Raw genomic sequence first — 25,185 nt, forward strand, 5'->3', positions numbered from 1 at the left:
CTGCGATGCTCGTCGAAGATTTCTATGGTGGCTGTCCTTCTTTACGGCGGCGGACGACGGAGGCGACAGAACGGATACAGGCGCGTTTCTCTGAGCTGCGGTGCTCATCTAGGGGTTCCGGGAACCGAGCCACGTGTTGGGCTGTTGGGCCTGAGCGCACGAATGACGTAGCTGAGCGGGCTGTTCCCACGCGCACGATTATCTGGAGCCGAGCTGAGAGTCTGAGCGCAGCTAGCAGCCGAGCTGCTGAGCGCACGATCGTTCCCAGGCGGAGTCCAACGCGCACGATCACTGGAGTGAACACGCGGCAGAAATCCAGAGAGGGGCGCACAGCGATGACTATGGGGGCCGTTCCCACGCTTTTTTTCCCCTTCTTCGACGGGTCAACGTTTTCCGAACAGCGTTGAAAAGCGCGATTCCCGAATCCCGACGCATGGGTAATCTGTGTGTCTGGTCGTGGTGGCGAGAGCATGCTCGCGTTTCAGGCGTGCCGAACCGCAGCGTCAATCAGGGAAGGAAAAAGGCTCGGCTGGTTTCTCCTGGCGGCCGGGCACAAGAGGCAAGTGTTGACTGTTGGGTTAGCCTGTTAGGTTGGCGGCATGCAGTTCAGAGTTTCAGACAGAAAGATGAGACCAAATGAGCCGGCCCGGGGATGCGGAGGAAGGAGGGGAGCGGTCGACTCAAAGTAGAAAACTTCTACAATCAGGTCAGGTGGATTAGCACCGAAAATCTTGCCGAAACACAGTACAGTGTTTGAGCTTGAACCGTCTCATCTGCCGAAATCCAGACCCACCTGAACATCTTACTCACCTTGCACAAAAAGTTGGCAGGGAACAGCTCGATCATTTCTGCAGGGAACACGAAAACTCAAAGAATCCACGGATTGATGATGCTGCAGTACCTGACGACGACGCCGGTGCTCGCTGTCGGTGCGGGCTAGCGGTCTATAGCTCTGATTGGGATCGGGTGTCAGAGAGATGGCGATCGATTGGCGTCGAGATGCCTGCCGTGTGCCGAACTGCTTGCTGCCTGCCTGTAGGAAGGGAGAAGGAAACGAACAAAGCAGCCATCCCAGATTCCCAGCAGCGTTTCTCACATGTCACGTCGATTTCAAACGGCCAGGTTATGGCTCAGCCGGTCATCTTTTGCTGTCAGAGCATGGCTAATGATTTTAGCCGGCAGTTAGGGTTAATAGATTCATCTCACAAATTAGCTTCCATCTAGGCAATTGATTTTATAATTAATTTATATTTAATATTTCTAATTAGTATCTAAACATTTGATGTGACAGAAACTTTAGTCCGAACTGAAGAATCAAACAAGTTGCCATGCCATATGAAGGTAATAATATAGTTGGTTCATATAATAGGTGAGCTATTAGATTGTTTAAATTGAAGATGGACCCTATTCGTTGATGGCAGCTTTTTTCATGGTTTTTTTTTGTATCAGCCGGCGCTTCACCAGCCGCCGGCTCCGCACTCTCTCTCCTGTTCTGCTGTGACGTGGATCTTCTTTTCGCCGGCTGACCTCGCATCACTAAACTTGCTCTCACGGATCCATTACTGTGCGGACGTGACAGTACAGTGGCATTCCTGCACCAGAGGCGACGGCTATTAGCCTACTACACCATGCAACAAAAGACACCCTGAAGATGCCCAACCACGCAAGCTGGTTTACGAATAATGCAGAGACGATGGCGGCATTAGACGTCTCACCCGTATTCTAACAATTTCCATCGTTACACTATATACGGACCATGCATGATTTTCCAAATAAATCACACATTTACATTATTATACTTTTAAAATATGTTGATAAAAGAATATGATACCTTGGTCTAGGTGATTTAGACAAAATAAGGACAATACAACAACAAAAGAAAATTATTTGAACACATTCATTTCAAGAAAAAAAAAGTCCAAATGTACCGCGCTATTTGCGCGGCCGTCGCCTTCGGAGCACCTCTGGCGTGCCGCCTGTGACGCCGACCACGTGGGCCCACCCATCCCATGTACTACTACGACTACATGCATGGCTCCGTATTATCATCTGTGGAAATATGCGGTTCCGTTCGGTATTGGAATGGAAAATGACGGCGACCCCTCGGACGGAAGGGGTCAGGTAGCACGACGAGGAAACGGAGACGGCCTCATATTTAGTCACGAGGTCACACGACGAGGAGGACGGGAGGCCAGGTCCCCGCCTTGCTAAACTTTTTGTTGCCCTCTCCTTTCCCGTTACGTCTCGGAGATTCTTTTACGCTCTCACGACAAAAGGCTTTCCCCATCAGGAGATAATGGAAGTGTAGTGTAGGGTAGCAGCCTAAGATGGGTTGGGCCGTTGGGCTGGTTTCTGCCATTGTTTGTTGTCGCACGTCTCCACTGGATGGACAAGCCCAATTATTAGCTGGATTGCGTGTGCGCCTGCCAGACAAGCCAGACATGGCCTATTACGGCATTAGGCCCAGAATTCCAAGCACGTTATGGGCCACTGGACTCATGACGACACAAGCTTGGTTTCTTGGGCTGGACCGCTGGATCAAAAGCTTGGTGGGTTTTGGGCTCCTTAGCTTCAGCTATCTTGCGATGTTTCATTTGGTTTTTTCCCCTCTCCTTGGCAGAAAATCCTGCTATTTTCTTTCCTTCTTTGACAGTTTTCTTGCTTTTTTAGAGCATTCCATCTTTGACGTTGATACCACGTACTCCCTCCGTCCAGAATATAGCTACGTTAAGCATTCAAAATTTATCCCAAATATAACTACGTTTAGACTTTCCACCCCCAGTATTTACATACGCGTTGACCAAAATACCCCTCACCCTTCCACAAGACGAATCGATACCCAGCAGCCTTATCTCCACATCCTCCTAATCTCCCCCACGCGACCTCACTCCCCCATACCTCACGCGTCGCCGCCCTCTCCCCTGAATTCGTCAACACCAATGCTCGCTCTACTCCCTGCAGGTCGACGGAGCTTGATTCGTGACCATCCTCATGTCCCTGCAACGAATCAGCATAAGATCCGCCCCCAATAGCAGCCGCATCCACCATATAGCTGCAGCCATGGAGGAATCCCTAGCAACCCCGCAATAGATGGTGGGCGTCAAGGAGAAAGAGAAAGGGGGCTGCTGGGGAAGCCGGCCGAGGAGGCGAGCAATGCTGTACTGGACGGCGTGGTTTTTGGGTGAATCTTCGTGGCCAGAATCGGAGAGCTGTGGTTGAAGAAGGAATCGATTTTGCTCAAGATTTGGAGGTGGGTGGGGGTGATGACTTCCTTTTTTAAAAAAATTCAATTCATACACGAAAAAAAATCTAATTAAGGGGTACATTGAACCAAAGAAATAGGGAAGTAAAATGAGCCAAAACTTTATTCAGGGTGTTAAGTGGACAAAACAGATAGGTGAGGGGAGTAAAATGGGTTTTTTTCAAGTATAAACACATATTCATACGATGAAGGGTAGATGACAAGCCATTGGTTTGGTTTGGAACAGATTTTTCTCAGCTGACCACCGAAGAAGCTTGGTGAAGAAGTTGAAGAGTTAACACAAAGGATCCTAAGAAGAGAAAATTATTGCCTTAGAGACCCTCGTGTCTGCTAAAGCCACCGTATCATGCTGCGATTGATGTCTTGATCGTAGATCATTTTTTGAAGAAAAAAATTAAGATCTCTTTGAAACAAAGGAAAACCAAAAACTTTTTGAAGGATTATAATCGTACATGAAAAATTCCTACATGCCCCTTTGGAATAAAGGATTTGCACCCTACGCAATTTCGTAGAATTTTCATGAGATACATGGATATGGATTTATATAAAATTTTAGAGGAAAATTAACATGAGGTTAGACCTTATAAACACTTTTCTTCCCGTTTATCTCTCTTCCAATTCCTATCTCTTTTATGTGTTACCAAAAGTAACAATTTCCAAAATTTTAAGATTGCAAATTTCACGTACTTTCATTTCTGTGTTTCTACTATTTCTATATATTTTGATAATCCTACGTTTCCAAACAGCACTAAGGCATGCGCGGTCGAAATTAAGCATCACCTCTCACTCTCAGAAAAAGAAAGTTGAAGAATCACGTAGCGGCGCCCGTCTCTTTTAACGGGTACCAACCGTGGCTGCAAACGGCGTCATGCTCCTCGATATCTTCGCGGCGGCCCCTGGTTTTTCCGGAGGAAATTTCGAGGTGGGGACGGGCTCCACGATGCCGCGACGCAACTGCCTCTCCCCGGTGGGCCCCACACCCTTCGGTGCCGTAGCTTCACGGGACTCTTCTTCCCGTTCCCGTATCCGACTCTCCGCCCCCTCCCCCGTGTATAAAGGCACCCTCCCCCCCTCGCTTCCTCATCCATCCAGTCCCCAATATCTCGACGAAATCCTCTAGGCTCTAGCGATCGAAGCGAAGCCAAGGAGCCTCCCCCGATCCTCTCAAGGTATGCGGATTCTCGATCCCTTCCTCAGATATGTCTCGTATGATTTCCCTGTTCGTGTTCGTCGTTGATCTGTTGCATAGGGTTAGGTTGTTTGGCGATACCTGTCCCTGCTTCTGCAATCTGTAGTCGATTCGCGGGTAGAGATGCAGATGTGCGGGTTGTTATTGAAGTATTTGGTGTAAATCTATTCTGCGCGCCGAGTTCAAGCTCTATATGATTGCCGCTCTAGGGTTGGATTGCTGTTAACAAGCTCCTGTTTACGGCTCGATTGTGCATGTGTTTCTGGTTACATTTTTGGTTATCATCTAGGTAGTGGTTTTCTTTATAATTATCTAGATCTAGATAGATTGGTGTCTATTGATCATATGGTTGACGAGAAACAGGAATTGGCGAGAAATTAATTAATTAATTCATTGTTGATCTATGTCATGGCTCACGGCTCACATATATACCGCTGCAAGATTCCTTAATTGGTTCTCAATATGTAACTATGGTAAATTAAACTGTACCACTGATGCTAGCCTGATTTTTGTGTCAAATTTCCATATCATGTCTTTGTTCTTAATTGTCAGTATTCAAAATTTCAACTAAGCCATATCATTTGTTAGCAAATTTTCAGTGCAATTGTAATATTGAATGGTACCCTGTTCTATTGCTACTCAACAGCATGTTGACATGTGGTTGTATATTTTGTTCGACATGAGTGTGAAACTGCTTATATTAACGGAATGAGATGTTTAGTAATACTTTTCTGTTCAGAATTGTTTGTGTTCTTTGCTGTACTGTTTATGGTGGCTTACTCAGCTTCTGTTCCTTAATGATCGCAGATGCAGATCTTTGTCAAGACCCTCACCGGCAAGACCATCACCCTCGAGGTCGAGTCCTCGGACACCATTGACAACGTCAAGGCTAAGATCCAGGACAAGGAAGGCATCCCCCCGGACCAGCAGAGGCTCATCTTTGCTGGAAAGCAGCTCGAGGATGGCCGCACCCTCGCTGACTACAACATCCAGAAGGAGTCGACCCTCCACTTGGTGCTCAGGCTCAGGGGAGGCATGCAGATCTTCGTCAAGACCCTCACTGGCAAGACCATCACGCTTGAGGTCGAGTCCTCAGACACGATCGACAACGTGAAGGCCAAGATCCAGGACAAGGAGGGCATCCCCCCGGACCAGCAGCGTCTCATCTTTGCTGGCAAGCAGCTTGAGGATGGCCGCACCCTCGCTGACTACAACATCCAGAAGGAGTCCACCCTCCACCTCGTGCTCAGGCTCAGGGGTGGAATGCAGATCTTCGTCAAGACCCTCACTGGCAAGACCATCACTCTTGAGGTCGAGTCCTCAGACACGATCGACAACGTGAAGGCCAAGATCCAGGACAAGGAGGGCATCCCCCCGGACCAGCAGCGTCTGATCTTTGCCGGCAAGCAGCTGGAGGATGGCCGCACCCTTGCTGACTACAACATCCAGAAGGAGTCCACCCTCCACCTGGTGCTTCGCCTCCGGGGTGGCCAGTAACTTCACAGGGCTCATTGTGCTGCTGTCGTCCATGGGTTCACAAGTTTGGTTGTCTCTCCAATGGAGATTGTCTGTGTCGTGCTGTGTTCTGTGTCCTGGTCTTCTACTGGTGCAAGTCCTATGTCGTCCGGTTGTGTTTGTGAACATTTGCTGCTGTGCAGCATCTTGGTTGAACTGTGATGAAATAAGTGAACCCTGAATTTGTTTGGCAATCTGTTTGTTAATGGTTTCTGGATATGTCGTTATGTGCATGTTTGTGAAGCTCAAATCTGTGCATGGCTTGTTGTGAAGCTAGATTCAAGCCTGAGGAGAGCTAGATTTAAGCCTGAGGATGGTAGGCTTTGCCATCCTGCTGCTTACTGACTCAGTTAAATCTTGTTGAATTTCTTAGTGGATTATATATGCTGCGTGCTCTGGGTTTAGATCGATACATTTCAGATCAGTGTATTTGAAGTATTTTAAATTCCATTTCCCAGTTTTTTTTTCTGAGTACATGCTATAGCTTATCAAGTGTCACTGCAACCTTTGTTCAGCTGAAGAAGCAATTCGATGGCCTATGCCATATGGCTGTATAAATTTATTAGAGATCAATTCAGAAAACTTATAACATAACAAGATCAAATTTCATTACGCGTGAATACGTAGTTACAAAAAATATCACATTCTTTCTCATTATTTGGATGGAGATGACTAGATTCTGGATCGGTCTAAATGCTTGGTGCTCCAATTTCTGTAGCCGACATTGTTTGCAAATTGCAATACGCAGGGGCTGACAAAGGCTCCAACAATGTCAGAATATGGCTAGTGAATCTGTTGACAAAATCTGAATTCCCTTGCTCGCACATTTCGATTCTGTGTTAGCGAAGTCAGTTGCGAAACTTAAGTTTTCGTTTCAACCAATGGCAGGGCATTACATTCTTCTCTGAGGCAACATACTACGTTACTACTATATCGTCGTCCCATCTCTGTCAGCTATGCACCGAAGAGCGAAGAGTAGCAGAAACGGAACAGAAGGATAGAAAACACCACCGGTGTCGGTGCCGTTGAAGATCTCGACGGTGTCGTCGTTCTTGACCTCGTGCCAGCCCAGCGCGCGGTCCTCGTCCATGACCATGAGGTGCTGTTCTACCTACGACGTCCGTGTCTATCGGAGCAGCTCCATCGCGCGTCGCAAGGCTCCTTCGAACCGGCGGACGTCGAGCGTGACGTTCTGGCCGACGAGGTAGGCCTCCCGGAGCGCCGCCCACCCGTCCCGCCTCACCGCCGCGGGGTCCCTCAGCACGCGGTGGTCGCGCGGGTACCTCCCCGCCAGCGTGCTCTCCGCCACGGCGATGGCGTAGTGCACGTACCGGAGTCCCGCGTCGCGCGCGGGCGCCCCGAAGTCCTCGGCGGCCATGGCGTCCAGCCCCCCCAGCGGCACCACCTGCACCACCACGGCGCCCGCCGGCAGGAACACCAGGTTCGCCAGCCCGGCGCCGTGCACGCCCACCAGCACGTCGCACGAGTTCACCAACCGCGCGAACGAGGCCAGGCCGGCCGCGTGCTGCCGCGAAGGCTCGCTGACCACCACCTCGTACCCCAGCGCGGTGGCGGCGCGCGCGATGGCGCCGGCGTTGGTGAACGCCCTCGTCGACTTTCGGGAGATGAGGAGCAACCTGGGGCGGCGGCCGCCATCGCCGCGGCCGCGGAGCCGGATGGCCGTGTCCCGAGCGAGGCCGTAGGATCGCCGGGCGAGGCGGGCGAAGTCGGCCATGGAGTACCCGCCGGCGGTCCTCGCGGCGTCCACGCTCATCTCCTTGTGGAACTCGAGGCCGAGGACAACGTGGGGGTAGCAGAGCACGCCCCTGCCGCCGGCGCCGGCGCCTCTGCCCATGTCGACGACGTCGTGGAAGGAGAGCCTGCGGAGCAGCGGCCGGAACCTGTCGAGCCACCACGGCTGGGCGTCGCTGACGAGGAGGTGCACGTCGCCGCCGAACCGCCGCGTGGTGATGAACAGCGGGACGAGCACGTCGGTCAGGTCGTGGAACATGTTCCCCGCGTAGCCGCCGGCCGAGAAGACGACGGCCGGGGCGGTGTGGTTGGTCGTGCACCGGGGAGCGGGGTGGTCGGCGGCGTGCGACGATGCTACCGTCACCTCGGTGACGCGGGCGAGCGCATGGCGGTCGTTCTTCCTGGCGTGCGGCTTCATCCTCCATGACCGACGCCTCGCCAAGGGATGGTGGTGGACGATGGTGGCGTTGGGGAGGACGCGGACGTCGCCTTTCAGCTCGCACACGTCTGATCTCGAGCTCGAGAAATCGCACAGCACGGGCCCTTCGTTTCTGCCTGCACAATACCTGAATCTTCTGACATGCATTGTTCAAGCTTCTTCAAAGAATTTTTCTCTGAATTGCGTCTGAGTCTGACATGCTCGACATACCTGAACGATGAGAGCCGATCCTTTCCTCTCCCCACATTACGGAAGAAGCTGAACCTACTGAAAACAACAAGCTCACTGCAAACACAAATGTAAGAGAGAAAGTAAATCACTGGGAGAGATAAGATGTGTTACTGGCTTACTGCAGTAACTTACATGTTTGCAGAGGAACTGCATTATGCCGGAACATTGTCCCCAATGAAATCAGCGCAAGAATGCATCCTGCAAACAGCACTAATCCAACCCTGACAGTAAAATTGCTTACACTCTTCTTCTCACAGGCCATCTTGCAATGCCTAAATCTTCATCTACAGGACTGCAAACTGATGCAGAAAATAGTAAGGGGAGTCTTTGGGTTGTCACTATGCTTATATTCTTCTCTAACTGACCTAAAGAACTTTTACTGTTCCTATGGTAGTTCAAACGTCTGGATTAAAACAAGTAGTGTTTGTTGAGGACTATCTCGAGGAGCCAACAACAAAATAAGCAGCACGGTTCCTGGTTGCGAATATCATGCAAAGTTAGATGAGCAAACTCGATGGGGGAAAAGAAACAAAAGTAGCAAACCATGTGTCTCACTCACCTTTCTGGTTTGGTAGGAATGTGGTTATTGTGCATTGCTGTTGAAAGTCCTTATGTTCGTTACAGTAGAATGCAAAGTTAGCAGAATGCTCACTCCAAAAAGCAGAAAAGATCCAGTCTGCTTACCTATCAAAGTGTATCCAAATATTTCTTTTAAAAAAAATCAAATTGGACTGCTGAAATTACAGAGTGTTTTGTAGAACTTATAAGACTGCTGCATGAGTAAATAAAATGAGTACAGGGAACAGATTATGAAGCACAAACAAATCAGAACAAAGTAACAAGATCTGAATAAGTACCTGTTCGAATTAGTTGCCGCAGGGCGATGGACACAAGAACCAGAACATGATAAAAACGTAACCATCAGTAGTTGTTAGGTGTTAGACTGAAGAGAGTACTGTTCCAGTTAGGTGGGCGAACCCTTTGCTAGTGAAAGACTACATGGAGGAATCTACTCATAGTCAAATCCTCCTTGCCAACATCTGAAGCAACATATGAAACCGAACAACTAAATCTCAGAAACTGTAACGAAAATGGAAAACAATTGTATTAGACTGTTAGGTGCAATTATAATTTTGAGGTTTTTCCCGACAAGAGCAACCTTGAATTTTGCTGTACTAACAAAGCTTCTTCTCATCTTCAATGGAAATTGTATTCCAAGAGGCGGAAAAAGGTTCCTTGTAATTTGTAAATAAACTACAGTTACATAAAAGGTGTATAGCAATACTGCAAGTGTTGCAAAGAATCAAAATTTACAGATATGTAACATCTCAGTCTCAATAATCTCTATCGACTACTCCTCAAGGACCCTTGGCAAAATCAAACGGAAAGCAAGAGCAATTATCAAGCCTTTGCCTTTTGTTGATCTAGGATGACATTCAAGATCCTTCCAGGCACATAAATTCTCTTCCTGATGCCCTTTCCAGCAAGGTATTTGGAGAGTTTCTCATCTGAGGCTGCTATTTGGAACGCATCATCCTCAGAGCATGATTTGTCAATAAGAATTGTACCCCTGGTCTTTCCATTGATTTGTACAGGGAGTACAAGCTTTGATTCCTCCAAGTACTCACTTTTTGCCTGGGCAAAAAAGAAATGGTTTAGTAAACTTTTCCGATATGCCACAAACAAATGACTCTACACTGAAGAGAACATATATGATACTTGTAATACAATTAGAATGCGCCGCTATGAAGAGCACTCCTGAAGTAAGGCATCTCAGTAGTAACCGATAGCTAATCCTTTACATGTCTTGTAGGTATATACGATTCACCCATTTTCTCGAACATGAAGGGGAGATTTACCAATATAATTATCACTTATATACAGAGCTAAAAAATACTGCAGTCTGCAGTGGTTTTTATGCCTACCAATATTAGGATATTTTAGTAGTTAGCACTAGCAACTATACATGTCCACCCTTTCTGACTAAATCTTCATCTTCAAATGAATCAGCAATGTAAGTCACCCAACAAAAAGGGATGATGCCCTGAAGCAGGATAGATTAAATGTTACCTCTGGAAACTGTTCATATGCCAATGATTGTGGATGCCCAAGGCGAAACCAAAGCTCCTCAGCCAAGTGTGGTGCGAAGGGTGAAAGCAGCAGAACAAAGGATTCAATAACAGACTTTGGTTGGGTTTCCCACTGTAGGAGAAAATAAGAGTCACAAGAAGTTCTGTAAATCATGGAATATACAATTTTATGCCCCCGCATGCCGTTCTGGACATTGCATGATCTAATAGAGCCAATTTTTTTTACCAGTAATTTCCATCGCTGGTAAAAAACAATACATAGATAACATAATGGAACTACTTGATGACAGGCAAATTAATTCTACTTTCACTTGGTCAAATCCAGATATATTCTCATTGCTTGCCAAATTTTGGGAAGTTGGGATTCACCTTGTATGCAGCATTCACGAACTCCATCATTGCGGAAATAGCAGTGTTAAATCTTGTTTCATGAATTTCCTCTGTGACCTACAAATCAAAATAATACATGTTCTGCCACAATTAGTCGATCACAACAGCACAGATTGAAAATGATCACCGAACAATCATGTTCTGCAGTACGACCACACTGATGATTTGATTAAAACCTTGAAATAGGAGCGCACAACTATATGTAACAACAGAGAAAAATATTTGTGTCAATCCCACCTGTGCACGGGCATAGCTTTTCACATGGCACTAGAGAAAGAAGTATAGAACTAGCCCACCTCCCAAATTGGGATCTAATAACTACAAAATAATTAAAATAGCAGGTTGCATGTGTTGTGGGATGAATTAGTGCATATCCTTAGTCCCACAAAACAACCCTAATGTTATAAAATCGGTCTGATTCTCTCATTTGTAGGTGAGAAGAATGTTAATAGAACAGGATGGCAACTGTGACCTACCCTTGCAATACATTTGTGAAGAACTCGAAGCTGATCCAAGGTCGGTTCATTTTCATAAGTCACCGTTCCATCCTTATATGATCCATCAGGCAATGGTGGACCAACTACGAGTCTCCAAGTCCTTCCAAGAAACCGATGCACACCTTCAATACCTCCAGTGCTCCATGTTTTTGAATCTCTGTAGTACAAAATATCCCAGTCAGCTTTCTATAAATAGTCGCAACTTCATCTTCAAGAAAGAAAAAAAATACAAACCTCAACGGCCCCATGAACATTTCGTATAAGCGAAGAGAATCAGCACCATATTCTAAAACCACATCATCCGGGTTAATGACATTCCCTCGGCTTTTACTCATTTTGTAGGCACGAGCATTTAGACGAATGTTTGTATCGTCCTTCAGCACATAATGATCTCCAACTTTTGTAACCTTGCAAAAATGAAGCAGCCAAAAATCAAACTCCAAACTTTTATCACATCAATTGAATAATGAATGCAAGTACCAGAACAGACCTTATCTGCAGGTACTTTTTCTTGGTAGCAGTCAATCAAACTTGAGTCTGAGTCTGCAGAAACCAATCTTCCTTCATTGTCTCTATATGCAGTATACTCAACCTGTGACAGCATTTATTAGGAGTAATAAAAAGCACTGACATACATGTGGAAATTCTGACAGAAATTAGTGTCACCTACTTCTCCTAGTATTAATCCTTGATTTATCAGGCACTTGAAGGGCTCTTTGGTGGAGACTACACCCATATCATACAGAACCTACAAGACACCATTTAGTTAGAATAAAGGAAGGCTGAACAATAAATGCATGGCAGAATAATAAAAAACCAGCTAGTAACCGCTGGTCCCCAGATTTCATAAGAGCAGAAAAATTTGGCTAACAGAGCCAAATTTCTGCTTTGAATTGCACAACTTATAGAAATAGTTCACGCTTCGAAGATTGTTTTCAGGACTTCATGCATAAAAAATCACTTCTAGTTTTCGTAACACTATCAACAAAGTAACCTGTTTGCATAGATTATTAGATTTGCACATGACAGGTAAAGGATTTATGGCTTTAGATGGTAGAAGGATTGGAAGTTCACATTTGAACAAAAAATGGAAGTTCACATTTGAACAAAAAATAGAACCTTGTGCCAAAATCTCGCATAAAGCAAGTGCAATACAGAATGTTCAGCACCACCAACATAGACGTCAACTGGACCCCAATATCTGTACGATATCAAAAACAGAAAATAGGTTAATTGCACCACACAACACAAGCCTTACTAGATATCACATGCAAAAAGAAGGATGCACCTTTCTTTAGCCTTGTCAACCAAAATACTAGAATTTTTTGGATCCATGAATCTCAAATAGTACCTGAAATGGTCATTTAACACCGTAAAGGATCTAAGGATTTACATGGGACTCGCAAACCAGAAAGGAAACAATTAGGGACATAGGCAGTTTTCAAATGAGAGGATGATGTTATCAACTAGACATTCTTCCATGAGTCAGTATGAACATCACAAGGTTCCTATTGTGAAACAAAACTTCTACAAATGCCCACAAGCTAGTTACAACCATTAAATTATGACAAAAGTTACCAGCAGGATCCAGCCCATTGTGGCATGGTGCTTGTTTCTCTTTTTGAAGGCTTCTTGGATAACGGATCAATGGTTTTAACCTGAAAATACAGTAAAAATAGGTAAAAAGATGTGCTCGGCATAGGCAAGAGTGAAACTTAAACATAATTTTGCCAACAGAGAAAGAAGCAAACTTTTACTATCAAGCAGTAGCTTAATTAGATTTAATGACACCGGTAGGCATATGATTTTTGTATTTTCAATCTATTAATGTTATGTCAACCAAAAATTCTTTCTAGCTTGCTAACTAGAAGACACAATGATGAACGATGCAGGGCGGCCCAAAACACAGAGATGAAATAGCAACTTTTGCAAACTTGGCTCTTTTACATGTCTGCTGTGTGCAGTTCATACATCTCCTAATGCAATTCTGGGAATCACAGAATATAAAAAATTAAAAATGTGCCTTTGCAAATTTCAATTTCCTAATCTTTGTACAAATATATACAATTTATGGGGGCTCCTATCTAACTCAAACAACAGTTGGCTCTTTTTTCCACGCTTCTCAGACAAACATGGTTCTGTTCTCCCCTTCCTATTTGACTCTCATTTGGTTCACCCTCTTTTTCCTTAATAATTATTTTATATTTCTACTGATCTATTAGTACTGTACAAAGAAACAATAATTTCTCAGTTAAAACAGCTTAACTCATACCCAATCCGTTGCTTTGGTCAAAGGTGGCTCCCCAGTACCAGTGGGAGTAAAGTCATCCAATTCAGGAAGAGTTAGAGGCAGCTCATTTTCTGAAAGAGGCACCATCTCATTGGTATCATCACGGTAGACAACAGGGAAAGGTTCACCCCAATAGCGTTGTCTGGCAAAAAGCCAATCTCGTAGCTTGTAGTTTACCTGGCCATTGGTTCAGCTCAATTAAACTCTCATGAAAGAAATAGTGTGCAGAACATCATTACATGATGAAGTAGGATGAAAGCACCTTTTTCTTTCCATAGCCATTACTCTCTAGCCACTCGATAACTTTCTGAGCAGCATCTTTGGAAAGCATTCCGTTAATATCCAATCCAGATGAAGAATTGCATGAGTTTATCATGATACCATCATCTGCATATGCCTCAGCTGGATCACAACTGCCATTGGGTGGACTTACAACCTTAATGATTGGAAGTTCATATTGCACGGCAAATTCATGGTCACGGGAGTCATGTGCAGGAACTGCCATGATAGCCCCAGTGCCATAGCTGCAAAGAGGAAGTTAAAGGTTAGAGAGCACACAGTCACAAACAACTTGTTTTTAAATAACAGAAGTGTAAATATTTCCCCCAATTTCTTAAATTTACACATATAATGTCTCATGATTCATTGATCAATTTTACGAATAGCAGAAATATTCTGCCTGGTGATCAGCCATATCTTACATGTATCTGAATAACAAAAACACATTTTATGGAAAGCAAAAGGCAACAATACCAACCAAAATTGGAAAGAATTAGCTAACCATATTTTATTGTGTAGTAAGACTGTTGCCTTCAATATTACAATAAGAAGCACAACATATTCGCAATGTAGATGTCAAAACACTTGGCTCTCCACCAAACCAGCCGAGAGTTTCGAGCATTTGAGTTATATTTTCTTTTAAGAAAGATGAAGATAGCAATGATATTGCGCATGGCATCAGGATAGAAACATATATTGACAAACCTTCCTAAAACATAATCTGCCACCCATATTGGAATGATCTCCCCAGTTGCTGGGTTCTTAGCATAAGAACCACTGAAAACACCAGTTTTTTCCTTCTGAAGATCTGTTCTTTCTAGTTCACTCTTTCTTGCTGCGAGTTCTTTGTATTTCTCGACCTGAAAATTTCCCACTTAATCCACAATTTACTTCAAAGTTTGATGATACTGTAGTTGGTAAAGGGCAGAAGTACATACGTGTTCTCGCTGTTCCTCAGATGTAAGAGATGACAACAAAACATGCTCAGGTGCCACAACAAGATATCTGCAGTAGAAAAAGGTCAGCTGTATAATGCCCATCTGGGTCAATAAATTGTAGTAATATGCACAGAGTTTGAAAAAAGAGAAGCCAGAGTACACACGTTGCACCAAAAATTGTGTCAGGCCTTGTTGTGTAAACTAATAACTTGGCACCTAGGTCATGTCCTTCCTGGTCAACAGCAGAAAATTCAAGCTCAGCGCCTTTTGATCTCCCTATCCAATTTCTTTGCATTTCTTTTATGCTCTCGGGCCAATCAAGATCATTCAAATCTTCAAGAAGTCGATCAGCATAAGATGTTATCCTCAGCATCCACTGGCGCATTGGCTATACAACAGAAGATAAAATGGATAGTTGTAATATGCCCTTTTCTGCAGATAGCTGCTTAACAACCATGCATTGACGAGGCTGAACATAGCTCTAAAAGGAAAAGCTACACTCATAGCAGAAAACAATTCCTCAGATTCTACCACATACCTTTCTTATAACAGGATAACCACCACGTTCACTCAGACCGTCTATGACTTCTTCGTTCGCCAGGACAGTTCCAAGAGCAGGGCACCAATTGACTGGTACCTCGGCCTGATTGTAAGATATCAATGCCAGCCTAAAAATCATTGAAAACCACAAATGCAACACTAAGAACATAAAAACAGAATCCTAAAAATGAACGAAGCTGTTGATCACTTGAATAAAAAAAGTGCAAAACAAGAACTATAACAACCTATTAATATATTTGTATCTTAAGATTCAACAGGCACGATGGAACTAGTATTTCTGACCTGATAAGCCAGTCCTCTTTTCAACAGTTGAAGGAAAATCCACTGTGTCCATTTATAGTAAGTTGGCTCTGTCGTGGAGATTTCACGATCCCAATCGTATGAAAAACCTAACGATTTAAGCTGCAAAATGAGAAAATATCTTCCTAATGAACCACTGGTAGCCAAACTACAGCAAAGAATGCCTCCTCTTTCAGTAGGTACAGCAACATTTAAAATATCAACATTTCATCCATGTTCATGACAACTAGAAATGGAATGGCAGATTAGCACGTTTTCTTCTAAATAGAATGACACAGAAATTTCTTGCGTTTGTCCCAAAAAAAGGTAGGTAGCATATTATTAGTGAACTGCTCAACAGTGCGAGTCAAATATTGCTCAATACTGCACTAACAATTTTCAGGATCTCATATATGCAATACACATATGATGGAGATGATACAATGAAGCACACAACAAGCACTAAAAATATTATCTGTAAAAGAGGTATACAGGTTACCTTTTCACATCTTGACACCTGCATAGTGCATGCATGGTTACATTGCTCTAGAACTCTGAACACTACCAAGATCTTAACAGCACCTTAAATTTGCCATATTTCAAATGCGAATGAAGCATCAAGCACCCTTTTAGCTCAGACTAATGCAGCAAATGACATGAGCCCTGTCTCTTTTAATTTGGTTGAAACCTGATAGAAATGCAATGTTTGACAAGTGCAACTCATATCTAATTGGGAGTTCATAAAGGAGCTTAAGTGCTATTACTTTACTTACAACAATGGTGTCTACTAAACTCTAGAAGCAAAATGCACAGCAAACATGCATATTTGTGCAGTATATTACCTGTGTGCGGAAGCGCTCAATGTTCCTTTCAGTGGTAATCTTAGGGTGGGTTCCTGTCTGCAAGCGGTGTACAAAGTCAGATAACTATAGCACACCATAACTCTTAGAGATGAAAGCTATTCAAGGCCTCGAGGGCATCCACTGAAGTTCCAAACTACCTCGATAGCGTACTGCTCAGCAGGAAGGCCGAATGCGTCCCATCCCATAGGATGCAAAACATTGAAGCCTTTCATGCGCTTGAATCGTGACAGAATGTCAGTTGCCGTGTAACCAAGGGGGTGCCCAACATGCAACCCAGCTCCACTGCACAACATTTTGAAAGAAAAAAAATCGTGCAAGTGACGGGCAATAAGCATCGAGCACGAGCAATGTGATTCCAGATGACTTGACACTTGCCAATAATCCAAAATGTCGATTGCATCCTATATTCCTATCAACTTCAAGCAAAGCACAATTGCACAGTTGACAATAGAGAGTGGTAACAAGGTCGTGATAAACTCGAAGAATTTTAGCACACAAATGACTCACGGGGTGCAGATAGATGGATAGGGCACCTCACCTGGGGTAGGGGAACATGTCGAGGATGTAGCACTTGGGCTTGGAGGTGTCGAGCCCCTCGCCGATGTCCGGGGTGCGGAACGTGCGGTGCTCCTCCCAGTGGCGCTGCCACCTCGGTTCGATCTCGTCGTACGGGTACGCCCTCCTCGCCGCCGCCTGCGCCGTCCCCGCGTCGTCGGCAGCGGCGGCGCCCGCGCAGCAGCGAGCTCGGAGCGGCGGGACGCGGCGGACGGGGACGAGGAGGCGCCGCTGCCGCCGGTGGTCCGCGCCGAGAGCGGGAGGCCGCGCCTGGAGTGGGACTGGGAGCTGGAGCTGCCATTGCAGCGCCAAGGCCATCATCGGATTGGAGAGCAGAGCAGAGGGGGAAGGTTGGAGCGGGAGCGGAGTGTGGTGGCCAAATATACGAGCCGAGGTTTGGGATAAGGTTTTAGAATTTGCAGCTGGTCCAGGATAAAACTAGGAATAAAAGAAAGAAAGAGGGGGGAAACAAATTAAGAAATATAAGCAGGGCATCTAGCTGAAATCGCATCTCTCTTTCCAGTTGTGTTTTGGTGCTAGCCACTGCATTGTTAATTGGTTAGAAGAACAAAATCAAACCCCAATTTTGAAAAGAAAAATGGTGGAATATGTAAATGCGATAAATTTGTTGTAATTTCATATGTATGTCGTACACGTGCAGGTTACAGGTACAGCAGAGAAAGAGCAGACGAGCATGTCTGCTGCTCCGACTCGTACAGTCATACTGTCATACAGGATCCTCTGCTGAGGTACATAAAGTGTGACGCCATGAAAGCAAATTCAGCTTTCTGATTCCTGAATAATCCCTTCATTTCTTGGATAAGTTTCTTGTGCCCATGCAGCAATAAAAGATCATGGGCTGATGCTGTATGAGACTTTAGTGAGGCCTTTCTTGACTCTTATGTTCGTTACCTGATCAAGATAGGAAATGAGATCAGACTCCCAACCTATGCACTTTGTCCACTTAACTCCCTAATAAATTTAGGCTCATTTTACTCCCCTGAACTATTTCATTTGGTCCAATCTACCCCCTAATTATATTTCTTTTTTTTGTTTCTTCATATATTACTTGAATTTTGAGTTCAAATTTTGCGAGCAGATACAAAACATGATGTCTTATGTTAAAAAAATTATACTAAGATTTTTTCAAGGTTATTTTCATAGGTTAGGAATATTTAATACGAAATTGATCTTAGATATACAAAACTCTAGAAAAGTAATCATAAAAAATTGCTAATGTATTTTTGTAATGTAGAGTATCATGTTATAAGTCAACTGGCAAAATCTAAAATTTAAACTCAACTTGTACGCGAAGAAAAAAAAGAGAAATATAAATAGGGGGTAGATTGGACCAAATGAAATAGTTTGGGGGAGTAAAGCGAGCCTCAATTTTGCTTAGGGGTTAAGTGGACAAAGTAAATAGGTGAGGGGAGTAAAATGGACTTTTTCCTAAATAGAAAAAAGATGCAAAGCAATCCAAAAAGATATCTGGCACAAACATCATCATAGTAAATGTGTTTCCCAAGTACTGGTTTCTCCAATTGACAGTATGGCCACCCACGCCCTGAGAAACTAGTTTAGCGAATAGCGAGTTTCCTGTTTCAGCTAGGGAGTCACTCCCCATGGTCAAGGAAAAAAAGTGTTTCACGTGTAGTTTCCTCATACTTTGGCCCCTGAATGCAAGTATCCCCCACAAAAACCTAGTGCCATCTTGATAATCCGTCCTTGGATAAGCAAGTGGAACCATTACAGTACACTAGTACTGCAAACGTTTCTGACAAGATGGTACTCACTACCTAATTTGGTTTAAACAGAAATGGTCAAGACAGATAAACAGACATGGCGGCGATCGGGAATGTATTAGAAAGAAACGATGTACATTAACTAACAAAATACACCGAAATGTCCAATACCAGTGTCCACCACTCAAAACTATCATCATTTGCATCGAATATCATTTTTAGGATTCACAAAAGCTAGTCTACTCCATATTTCGTGGTGGAACCTATCCTTCCGCCTACACCCAGTTTCTATGACTTGTGGTTAATTCTGTACGGGATTTTGATAGGCCTGGGAAACATTGGGATAGCATCAAAAAATGATAATTACCTTTAGGCTGTTGATGATTGAAATGTCTGCAACATGAGTACCACCACAAGGACCACCAGGATATTCGCCGAATTTAATAATGCGAGGATTGCTATCCTGCCATGAAAACATAAGGTAGCGGACAATGTTAATGAGAAACACAAAACTGCAAGGCATCATGATTCATTGACACTAACATGAAAATGCGGCTGATGTAATAAGGCAGCGTAAAACTTGGAGAATAGACAATACTACTAAGATCCTTACGTTTATAATTTACGATTATAATTTAACTATTGATGCTTGACTTTGATGATAAGTCAAGACACACTCACGCAAAAGAATTGTAAACTTCTACATCTGTTAGATGCAATCGCACATGCTTTTTCTTTGGTTTTTTCCCTTATGCTCCATGATTCAAAGAACTTTTTTTAGCCTTCAACTTTTTTCGAAATACATGTCATCCTAGAACTTCTAGGTTTCTCTTTTCTTTGTTTCTTGCTCTTGCTAAACAAATGATATCACTCTCACAAAAAAATGAGCGTGTCTTTACATTTTGGCATAAATGAAGGGTAACAAAATCATTTGATCAACTTTCTTAATCTTTGTGCACAACTCTGAAACAAGAATTGTGAATTCGAGGGAGTATCACACAGCGGTGTCGTCAATAAATCAAGAGATACGAAATGCTTCTGCAATTCTTGAGGGGAAGTAAACTGGATTATAATATTATCAATGCTGCTGGTAGAGTGTACATTTGGTATAAGCAAAGACAATACATGTAACCAAGTGTGCAGGACTAACCTTTGAAATGTAGTTAGGCAGAGAACCTCCACATAATTTCGCTGCCTCCTCATAAGGAAAAACAGAGGCTAAGACCTGCATCAATGGTGAACATTCAAAGTCAAGATGACAGGATGGATGATATGCACTTCAATATATTCAGATTCTTTGAATACCTTGGCTCCTTCCGAAATTAGCTTTTTGGCTTCTCTTTCCAGTTCATTTTTCTTATCCTGTATTTGATCTTGCGGAATTACTCCTTTATACTCAACGAACGGTCTACAAAGAAGAGAGACAAAAATGTTCTCTGATCAACAACTGAAGTCCAACTAATAAAATATAAATGCTAAAATGAGCTGAAGTGCCATGCCAGCAGTTAGTAACAGCTGGTGAGCTGGACCCAAATGCTAGTCATACAAAGAAGAAAACAAAAGAATAAAAGCATTAAAATAATTAAACCATACCCATCAGGAAAATGGTAGCCTTTCCCAGGCTGCAGATGAGAGAGGCCTACATTGCTCACACAGATGTCCAACAAATGCCCAGCAGAGTGAAGCCTGCGGCATTACAGGGATAGCATAATGAGAAGTAAAGCCTTACAATGAGAAATAATAAGGAGCAGACATAAACTGAGCTTATTACATTGACCAAATACGCTGAAAAAAACGATGTTCTTAAAGACAAAAAACTCTTCTGAGTTTCATAGATGTAGGAGTTCACAATAGCCATATTAGTGAATTGAAAAGACTCGACTACACAAAGAAATGCTCTTATTTCAGAGGAAATGCTCCAGCAAGAATTGTAGAAATATTCAGGTTGCATCACCTTGAGTTCAAGCTGCGCCTTTCGGCGTCAACTTCCAAGCTAACGCTTTCCCCCTCTTTAAATCCAAGCCCGCATCCTTCTCCAGCACTCTCAAATCTTCCATAGTGGAAAACCTGGATGGCAATAACAAGACGAAAGAGAAATAGTATGTAAAAGTTCAGAATTGCTGCTACAATCTCCTGAACAAGTTTGCAGCTCTTCTTCCAGAAAACGAAAAGCTCGGGTCCTGAGTCCTCACCACTCCGTCCTTGGCCCGCACATCCTCGACGAGGAACCTGGCGCCGGCGGCGGAGATGGCGCCCGTGTCCGCCGGCTGGCCGCCGCCCTGCGGGTGGAAGACCGTGGCGTCCAGCACCACCGCTACCCGGCCGCCCTCCTCCTGCGTACACCCGGAGCATAGCTTAGCAAGGGCCCAGCCTAGGGTTTCGAACCTACATCTGCTACCTCATATCCCTGCACTGCTGAGGAGAAGAGAGGGGAAGAAGAGACCTGGTGGACGGCGAGAACGGTGGCGGCGGAGCGGAGGGTCCACATGTCATCGAAGTAGACAAGCCTGGTGGGGTCCGCAGGCCTCGCCGGCGCAGTCTCAGCCTCCGTCGCCATTTCTCCGGGGACGCGGTTGGGAGACTGATCGCCGGCGGCGGCTAGGAAGTTGGAGGGAGGCGTGTTAGCCCGTCAGGTAGCGCCAAGTGGTTCAAATCAGGCGCGTAACACGCTCGAGAGACTGGAGATTCTGAAGAAATGGAAGAGGCCTACCCGCCAATTTATAGCAGATAATCGGAGAAACTGCAAGGAAGTCGATTCAATTACGCGGCTAGTTAAAAATGTTGATGGTGCAGTCAAAGATCTCAGATGGCCAGGCTTGATTTCGAGGTGCCTTCGTTCTTTGGCCAGTTTTCTGTTGATCTCCAGACTTCTCTGACGATAAGAAAACAGTTGATCAGAATGTTTCTGGTGCAGGTTAGTTTTGACTGCCCATTTCCCAACAAATTGGGAAAGATCAAAAGCATGTGTCTGTATCTGAGTGTCCCGCTGCCTTCATTCTGGAGTTGTCCGGAACTTTTGACGAACCGTAGACTTGCAAAGCTGCAAGGGAGCTTCCCAGTCACCTTCGGCCCTATGCTTTCATGCAGGAGCTCTCTCCATCACACAACAATAGACATGCTGCAAGCTCCCAAACTTTTACCTGTTTGATTTGGACTATCAACTACGTACATGGAAGGATGAAGAGCAAGAACAACATGACATGTCAAGGAATTAAGGGAAAACAACAGTGCGAAGGCACAATCTTTGCTGGTCCACCGAGGTTGGGCCGTGATGCTCCCACATAATAGAAATATGTGAAACAATCTGAGGAATGCTCATATGAATTTTGCCATGTGTGTTCAACTCCTTTGGAATTGTACACTGAGAAAACATAGCTAAGGTCATGTTTGTTCGAGCTTCTGCTTTTGGGCTTTTGGCTGGAAGCTAGCTTTTTGGTTGCTGACTTTTTGCTGTTGGCTTTTGTAATACATTCTTATCTTCTCAGCACACCAAAAACCAGGAAAAGCTTCTCTCAGCCAGCTTTCCAGGTTTCAGTTCATTTCCTCAGAAGCTAGCTTTCCATCTTTCCGAAAGACAGCCCAACAACTATTTGTTTAGCTTTCCAGCTGTTTGTTTCAGCTTTCTAGCTTCTGGCTGTTAGAAGCCGGAAAGCTGACCTGAGAAGCTGAAACACGGCCTAAGTTTTCAGTGAAAACACCAGTTCATTACAGAACCTCAATTGAAGCCTACAAGTGTATCACCTCAATATTCCATCATGTGCACCTCCTTTTATTTTTATTTTCCGGAGACAAAGCAGGCATTGCAAAGATGAACACTAACTATACAGACTACAGAGGAAGTTTCCTGATCTTGTACAGTAACGATTGAAGTGAACTGAACCTTCACTCTTTCAGGGTACGCGCTGACATCTGCACCAGTAAGCTACTCCCCCGCCTCTGCCTTGCGCAACAGCGATTTCCTCGTCAACATAGAACCAAACAAAGAACGGGTCCTTTGTGCTGGGTTCCCTGCCATCATCGCCGCTTCCAAGGCCGATTTCCAGGGGACCGAAAGGTCCAACCTTTATGCGAACCCGCTCGAAGATGAATGCAAGTATTTTCTTTTTCCATGATAGCCTCCCTTCAAAGGTTAAGCACCCAATGGGGCCCAAATATATACCATTCTCGATCCGTTTTCCCTGCAGAACAGAATTACAATACCCATATATCAGAGTTTGGCACATGTTGCATGCTTGAAAGCTGCAACCAAGAAAACCTATAGGGCCATCAGTGTACAAATTTGCAAAATCACATGATATTTAAGGCAATGCAGCTATGGGGATTTAGGCAAAATGCTTTTGTCAGTTAAAAACATGCTCTCTCGTGCCACAGGATATCAGTACTGCTGACAATGGACATGTTGCTGAACATTCTGCATTTCTGAGAGAAATGTGAATATGTGATGCATACCATACCCATAAAGAAAGATTTGAAGAGGCAAATATCCAGTAACTATCAAATAGAATGCTTACAGGGGGATTTCTTGCATTATTCAGCAAAAGTTAGATGGAACTATACAGTATCAGACAAGAATCTGTTTGAACTTTGAGCAGCCATGGCAACTGAAGAAACTGTTGAAGCATCACTGGTCATCAGAACTATCATATCATAAAATTAACATGAGAAGCTCACCGCAGCATCGAAGCGCTGGACTGCAGTCACTGGGAAATACTGCCCTTTCTCTAGCCGCCCCTAAACAGACATTGCACTCACTAATCAACCATCAAACTGAAACAATTAATCCATGACACTGTCAAGCATATCAATCATTCAATGCTCACCTTAGCAGTGAAGATGAGCATCCATGTCCTGCCTGGAGACTCTGTCCCGCCGAGTGTCTCAAAGAATGTCGATGTGTCAAGCTTTGCCTTCTTGATCTTGGACAATGCTGAAAGCACCTCTGATGCAGGCACCTTCCTTGTCTTGGCCGCCTCCTTGAGCACCTTCACACTGTCCGCGACAGCCTACGCTAAACCCACATCAAGAAAACAATCTTTACTGGTTGCATAACAGGGCACACAGGACACAGGAGTATAAAATGGTACTTTGTAAAGAACCATGAAACTAGAGTGATGTACTGCTACTTTCAAAAAATTATGTGTCAGTGGCATGCCAACTTCCAAATGCTATTTTTCAAAGATCCACCAGGTACATTTTCATGTGAACTCAACAAGTACACGGGAAATTTCATTATTCTAAGCAAGTTGGCATTTTTCTTTCTCAGGGAGAGCATAGCTTCGATGGCAGAAAGTAATACTCATGTTAAAAAATGTGATTGACATGTGCCTAGAACCCAAGGAATGCTTAAAGTTTACAGCTTTGTTATTGCGACTGTATCGAAGCAGTTCATCAACACAGAGTCGCAGAGAGGAAATAGGCTAGAAATTTATGCGCTGGACAATAAAAAAAAGGGGGAAACTCATGGGCCATGGCTTATGGTTATTGCAATATTGCTACGTCGCGGTACCACAGAGTGAAAACAAATAATCACCCAATGATAGGTGCTAGCAGCTCAACCATACAAGCATAGAACCCCCGTGAATTCTCAGTACTCACCGACTCAGACTCCTGCGGCGAGGACGAGGGCGATGTCGACGGCTCTTTCTCTACCTCCGACGACGCGGCGGAGGAAGCGGCGAGTGCGACGCCGCGGCGGCGACGGTTGGGGGAGCCGCGGAGATGGAGCCGTGGCGCGGGCTGGGGCCGGCACGGGAGCGGGCAGAAGACAGGAGCGAAGGCCGTGGAAGCTTGGAGCAAGGCAGCAGACGACGCCATCGTCTTCTTCGCTCTTGGATTCGGATCGAGAGAGAGCAGAGTTGCAAGGTGTAGCGCGGGGTGTGTGGCGATTGAGGAACGAGGACGCAAGAGGAGCGCGGAACTCTTGGTCACCATGGCACCGCGCTGACGTGGGCAAAGCTTAGCTCTTGGCCAGTGGCCACCACTGGCTACTTAGTCACTGTCATTGTGAAATCTAACTAGGCAAACTATATCAAATAAGAAAAATCCAACTAAACGTGTTTGAAATGATCTTTTTTGTACGTAAAAGAGTACTATTGTATGGATATTCTTTCCAAAAAGAACATTGCTTCAAATGAAACCTTAAAATGTTAACACGAGTCCAAATGAAACCTTAAAAATGAACTGAAATTTCCATTCATTTTGTTACGAATCACACCTACGCTTGTCATGGTTTTGATTTATTCATTTGAAAATACACGAAAATTTAGATCATGCTGAATTTCCACTTTCTCTGTCAAAAATCAAAATCATTCGC

General features: G+C 44.5%; 5 protein-coding genes across 5 annotated transcripts; 1 reads left to right on the plus strand and 4 right to left on the minus strand.

Annotated features, from left to right (window-relative positions):
* The first annotated feature begins 4,276 nt into the window (after positions 1 to 4,276).
* LOC101780420 (polyubiquitin 11) lies at positions 4,277 to 6,183 on the plus strand. The gene is made up of 2 exons (XM_004968063.3): positions 4,277 to 4,431; positions 5,259 to 6,183. The coding sequence occupies exon 2, from the start codon at positions 5,259 to 5,261 to the stop codon at positions 5,946 to 5,948; it is 690 nt and encodes a 229-aa protein (XP_004968120.1). The 5' UTR covers positions 4,277 to 4,431; the 3' UTR covers positions 5,949 to 6,183.
* A 374-nt stretch (positions 6,184 to 6,557) lies between these two features.
* On the minus strand, positions 6,558 to 9,436 carry LOC101780012. The gene is made up of 3 exons (XM_004968062.3): positions 8,521 to 9,436; positions 8,368 to 8,442; positions 6,558 to 8,273 (listed from the first exon to the last, which is right to left on the minus strand). Exons 1-3 carry the CDS (start codon positions 8,648 to 8,650, stop codon positions 7,093 to 7,095), a joined length of 1,386 nt encoding a protein of 461 aa, XP_004968119.1. The 5' UTR covers positions 8,651 to 9,436; the 3' UTR covers positions 6,558 to 7,092.
* A 146-nt stretch (positions 9,437 to 9,582) lies between these two features.
* Positions 9,583 to 17,559, minus strand: LOC101779613 (leucine--tRNA ligase, chloroplastic/mitochondrial). The gene is made up of 20 exons (XM_012846296.2): positions 17,114 to 17,559; positions 16,713 to 16,857; positions 16,555 to 16,611; positions 15,716 to 15,835; positions 15,411 to 15,515; positions 15,037 to 15,260; positions 14,873 to 14,939; positions 14,640 to 14,794; positions 13,918 to 14,179; positions 13,638 to 13,832; positions 12,944 to 13,023; positions 12,654 to 12,716; positions 12,485 to 12,566; positions 12,036 to 12,113; positions 11,856 to 11,957; positions 11,600 to 11,772; positions 11,345 to 11,522; positions 10,848 to 10,925; positions 10,459 to 10,590; positions 9,583 to 10,023 (listed from the first exon to the last, which is right to left on the minus strand). Exons 1-20 carry the CDS (start codon positions 17,449 to 17,451, stop codon positions 9,790 to 9,792), a joined length of 2,868 nt encoding a protein of 955 aa, XP_012701750.1. The 5' UTR covers positions 17,452 to 17,559; the 3' UTR covers positions 9,583 to 9,789.
* Positions 17,560 to 17,729: 170 nt separating this feature from the next.
* LOC101779218 (alanine--tRNA ligase) lies at positions 17,730 to 22,397 on the minus strand. The gene is made up of 9 exons (XM_022826279.1): positions 21,583 to 22,397; positions 21,316 to 21,470; positions 21,065 to 21,205; positions 20,827 to 20,939; positions 20,466 to 20,558; positions 20,178 to 20,280; positions 20,023 to 20,097; positions 19,240 to 19,335; positions 17,730 to 18,042 (listed from the first exon to the last, which is right to left on the minus strand). The coding sequence occupies exons 2-9, from the start codon at positions 21,427 to 21,429 to the stop codon at positions 17,983 to 17,985; spliced, it is 795 nt and encodes a 264-aa protein (XP_022682014.1). The 5' UTR covers positions 21,430 to 21,470; positions 21,583 to 22,397; the 3' UTR covers positions 17,730 to 17,982.
* A 133-nt stretch (positions 22,398 to 22,530) lies between these two features.
* On the minus strand, positions 22,531 to 24,809 carry LOC101778809. The gene is made up of 4 exons (XM_004968059.3): positions 24,468 to 24,809; positions 23,693 to 23,875; positions 23,544 to 23,603; positions 22,531 to 23,050 (listed from the first exon to the last, which is right to left on the minus strand). Exons 1-4 carry the CDS (start codon positions 24,801 to 24,803, stop codon positions 22,763 to 22,765), a joined length of 867 nt encoding a protein of 288 aa, XP_004968116.1. The 5' UTR covers positions 24,804 to 24,809; the 3' UTR covers positions 22,531 to 22,762.
* Positions 24,810 to 25,185: the final 376 nt, after the last annotated feature.

This window comes from Setaria italica, chromosome V, assembly GCF_000263155.2.
Source record: "Setaria italica strain Yugu1 chromosome V, Setaria_italica_v2.0, whole genome shotgun sequence".
In the NCBI taxonomy this organism is placed as follows: Eukaryota; Viridiplantae; Streptophyta; class Magnoliopsida; order Poales; family Poaceae; genus Setaria; species Setaria italica.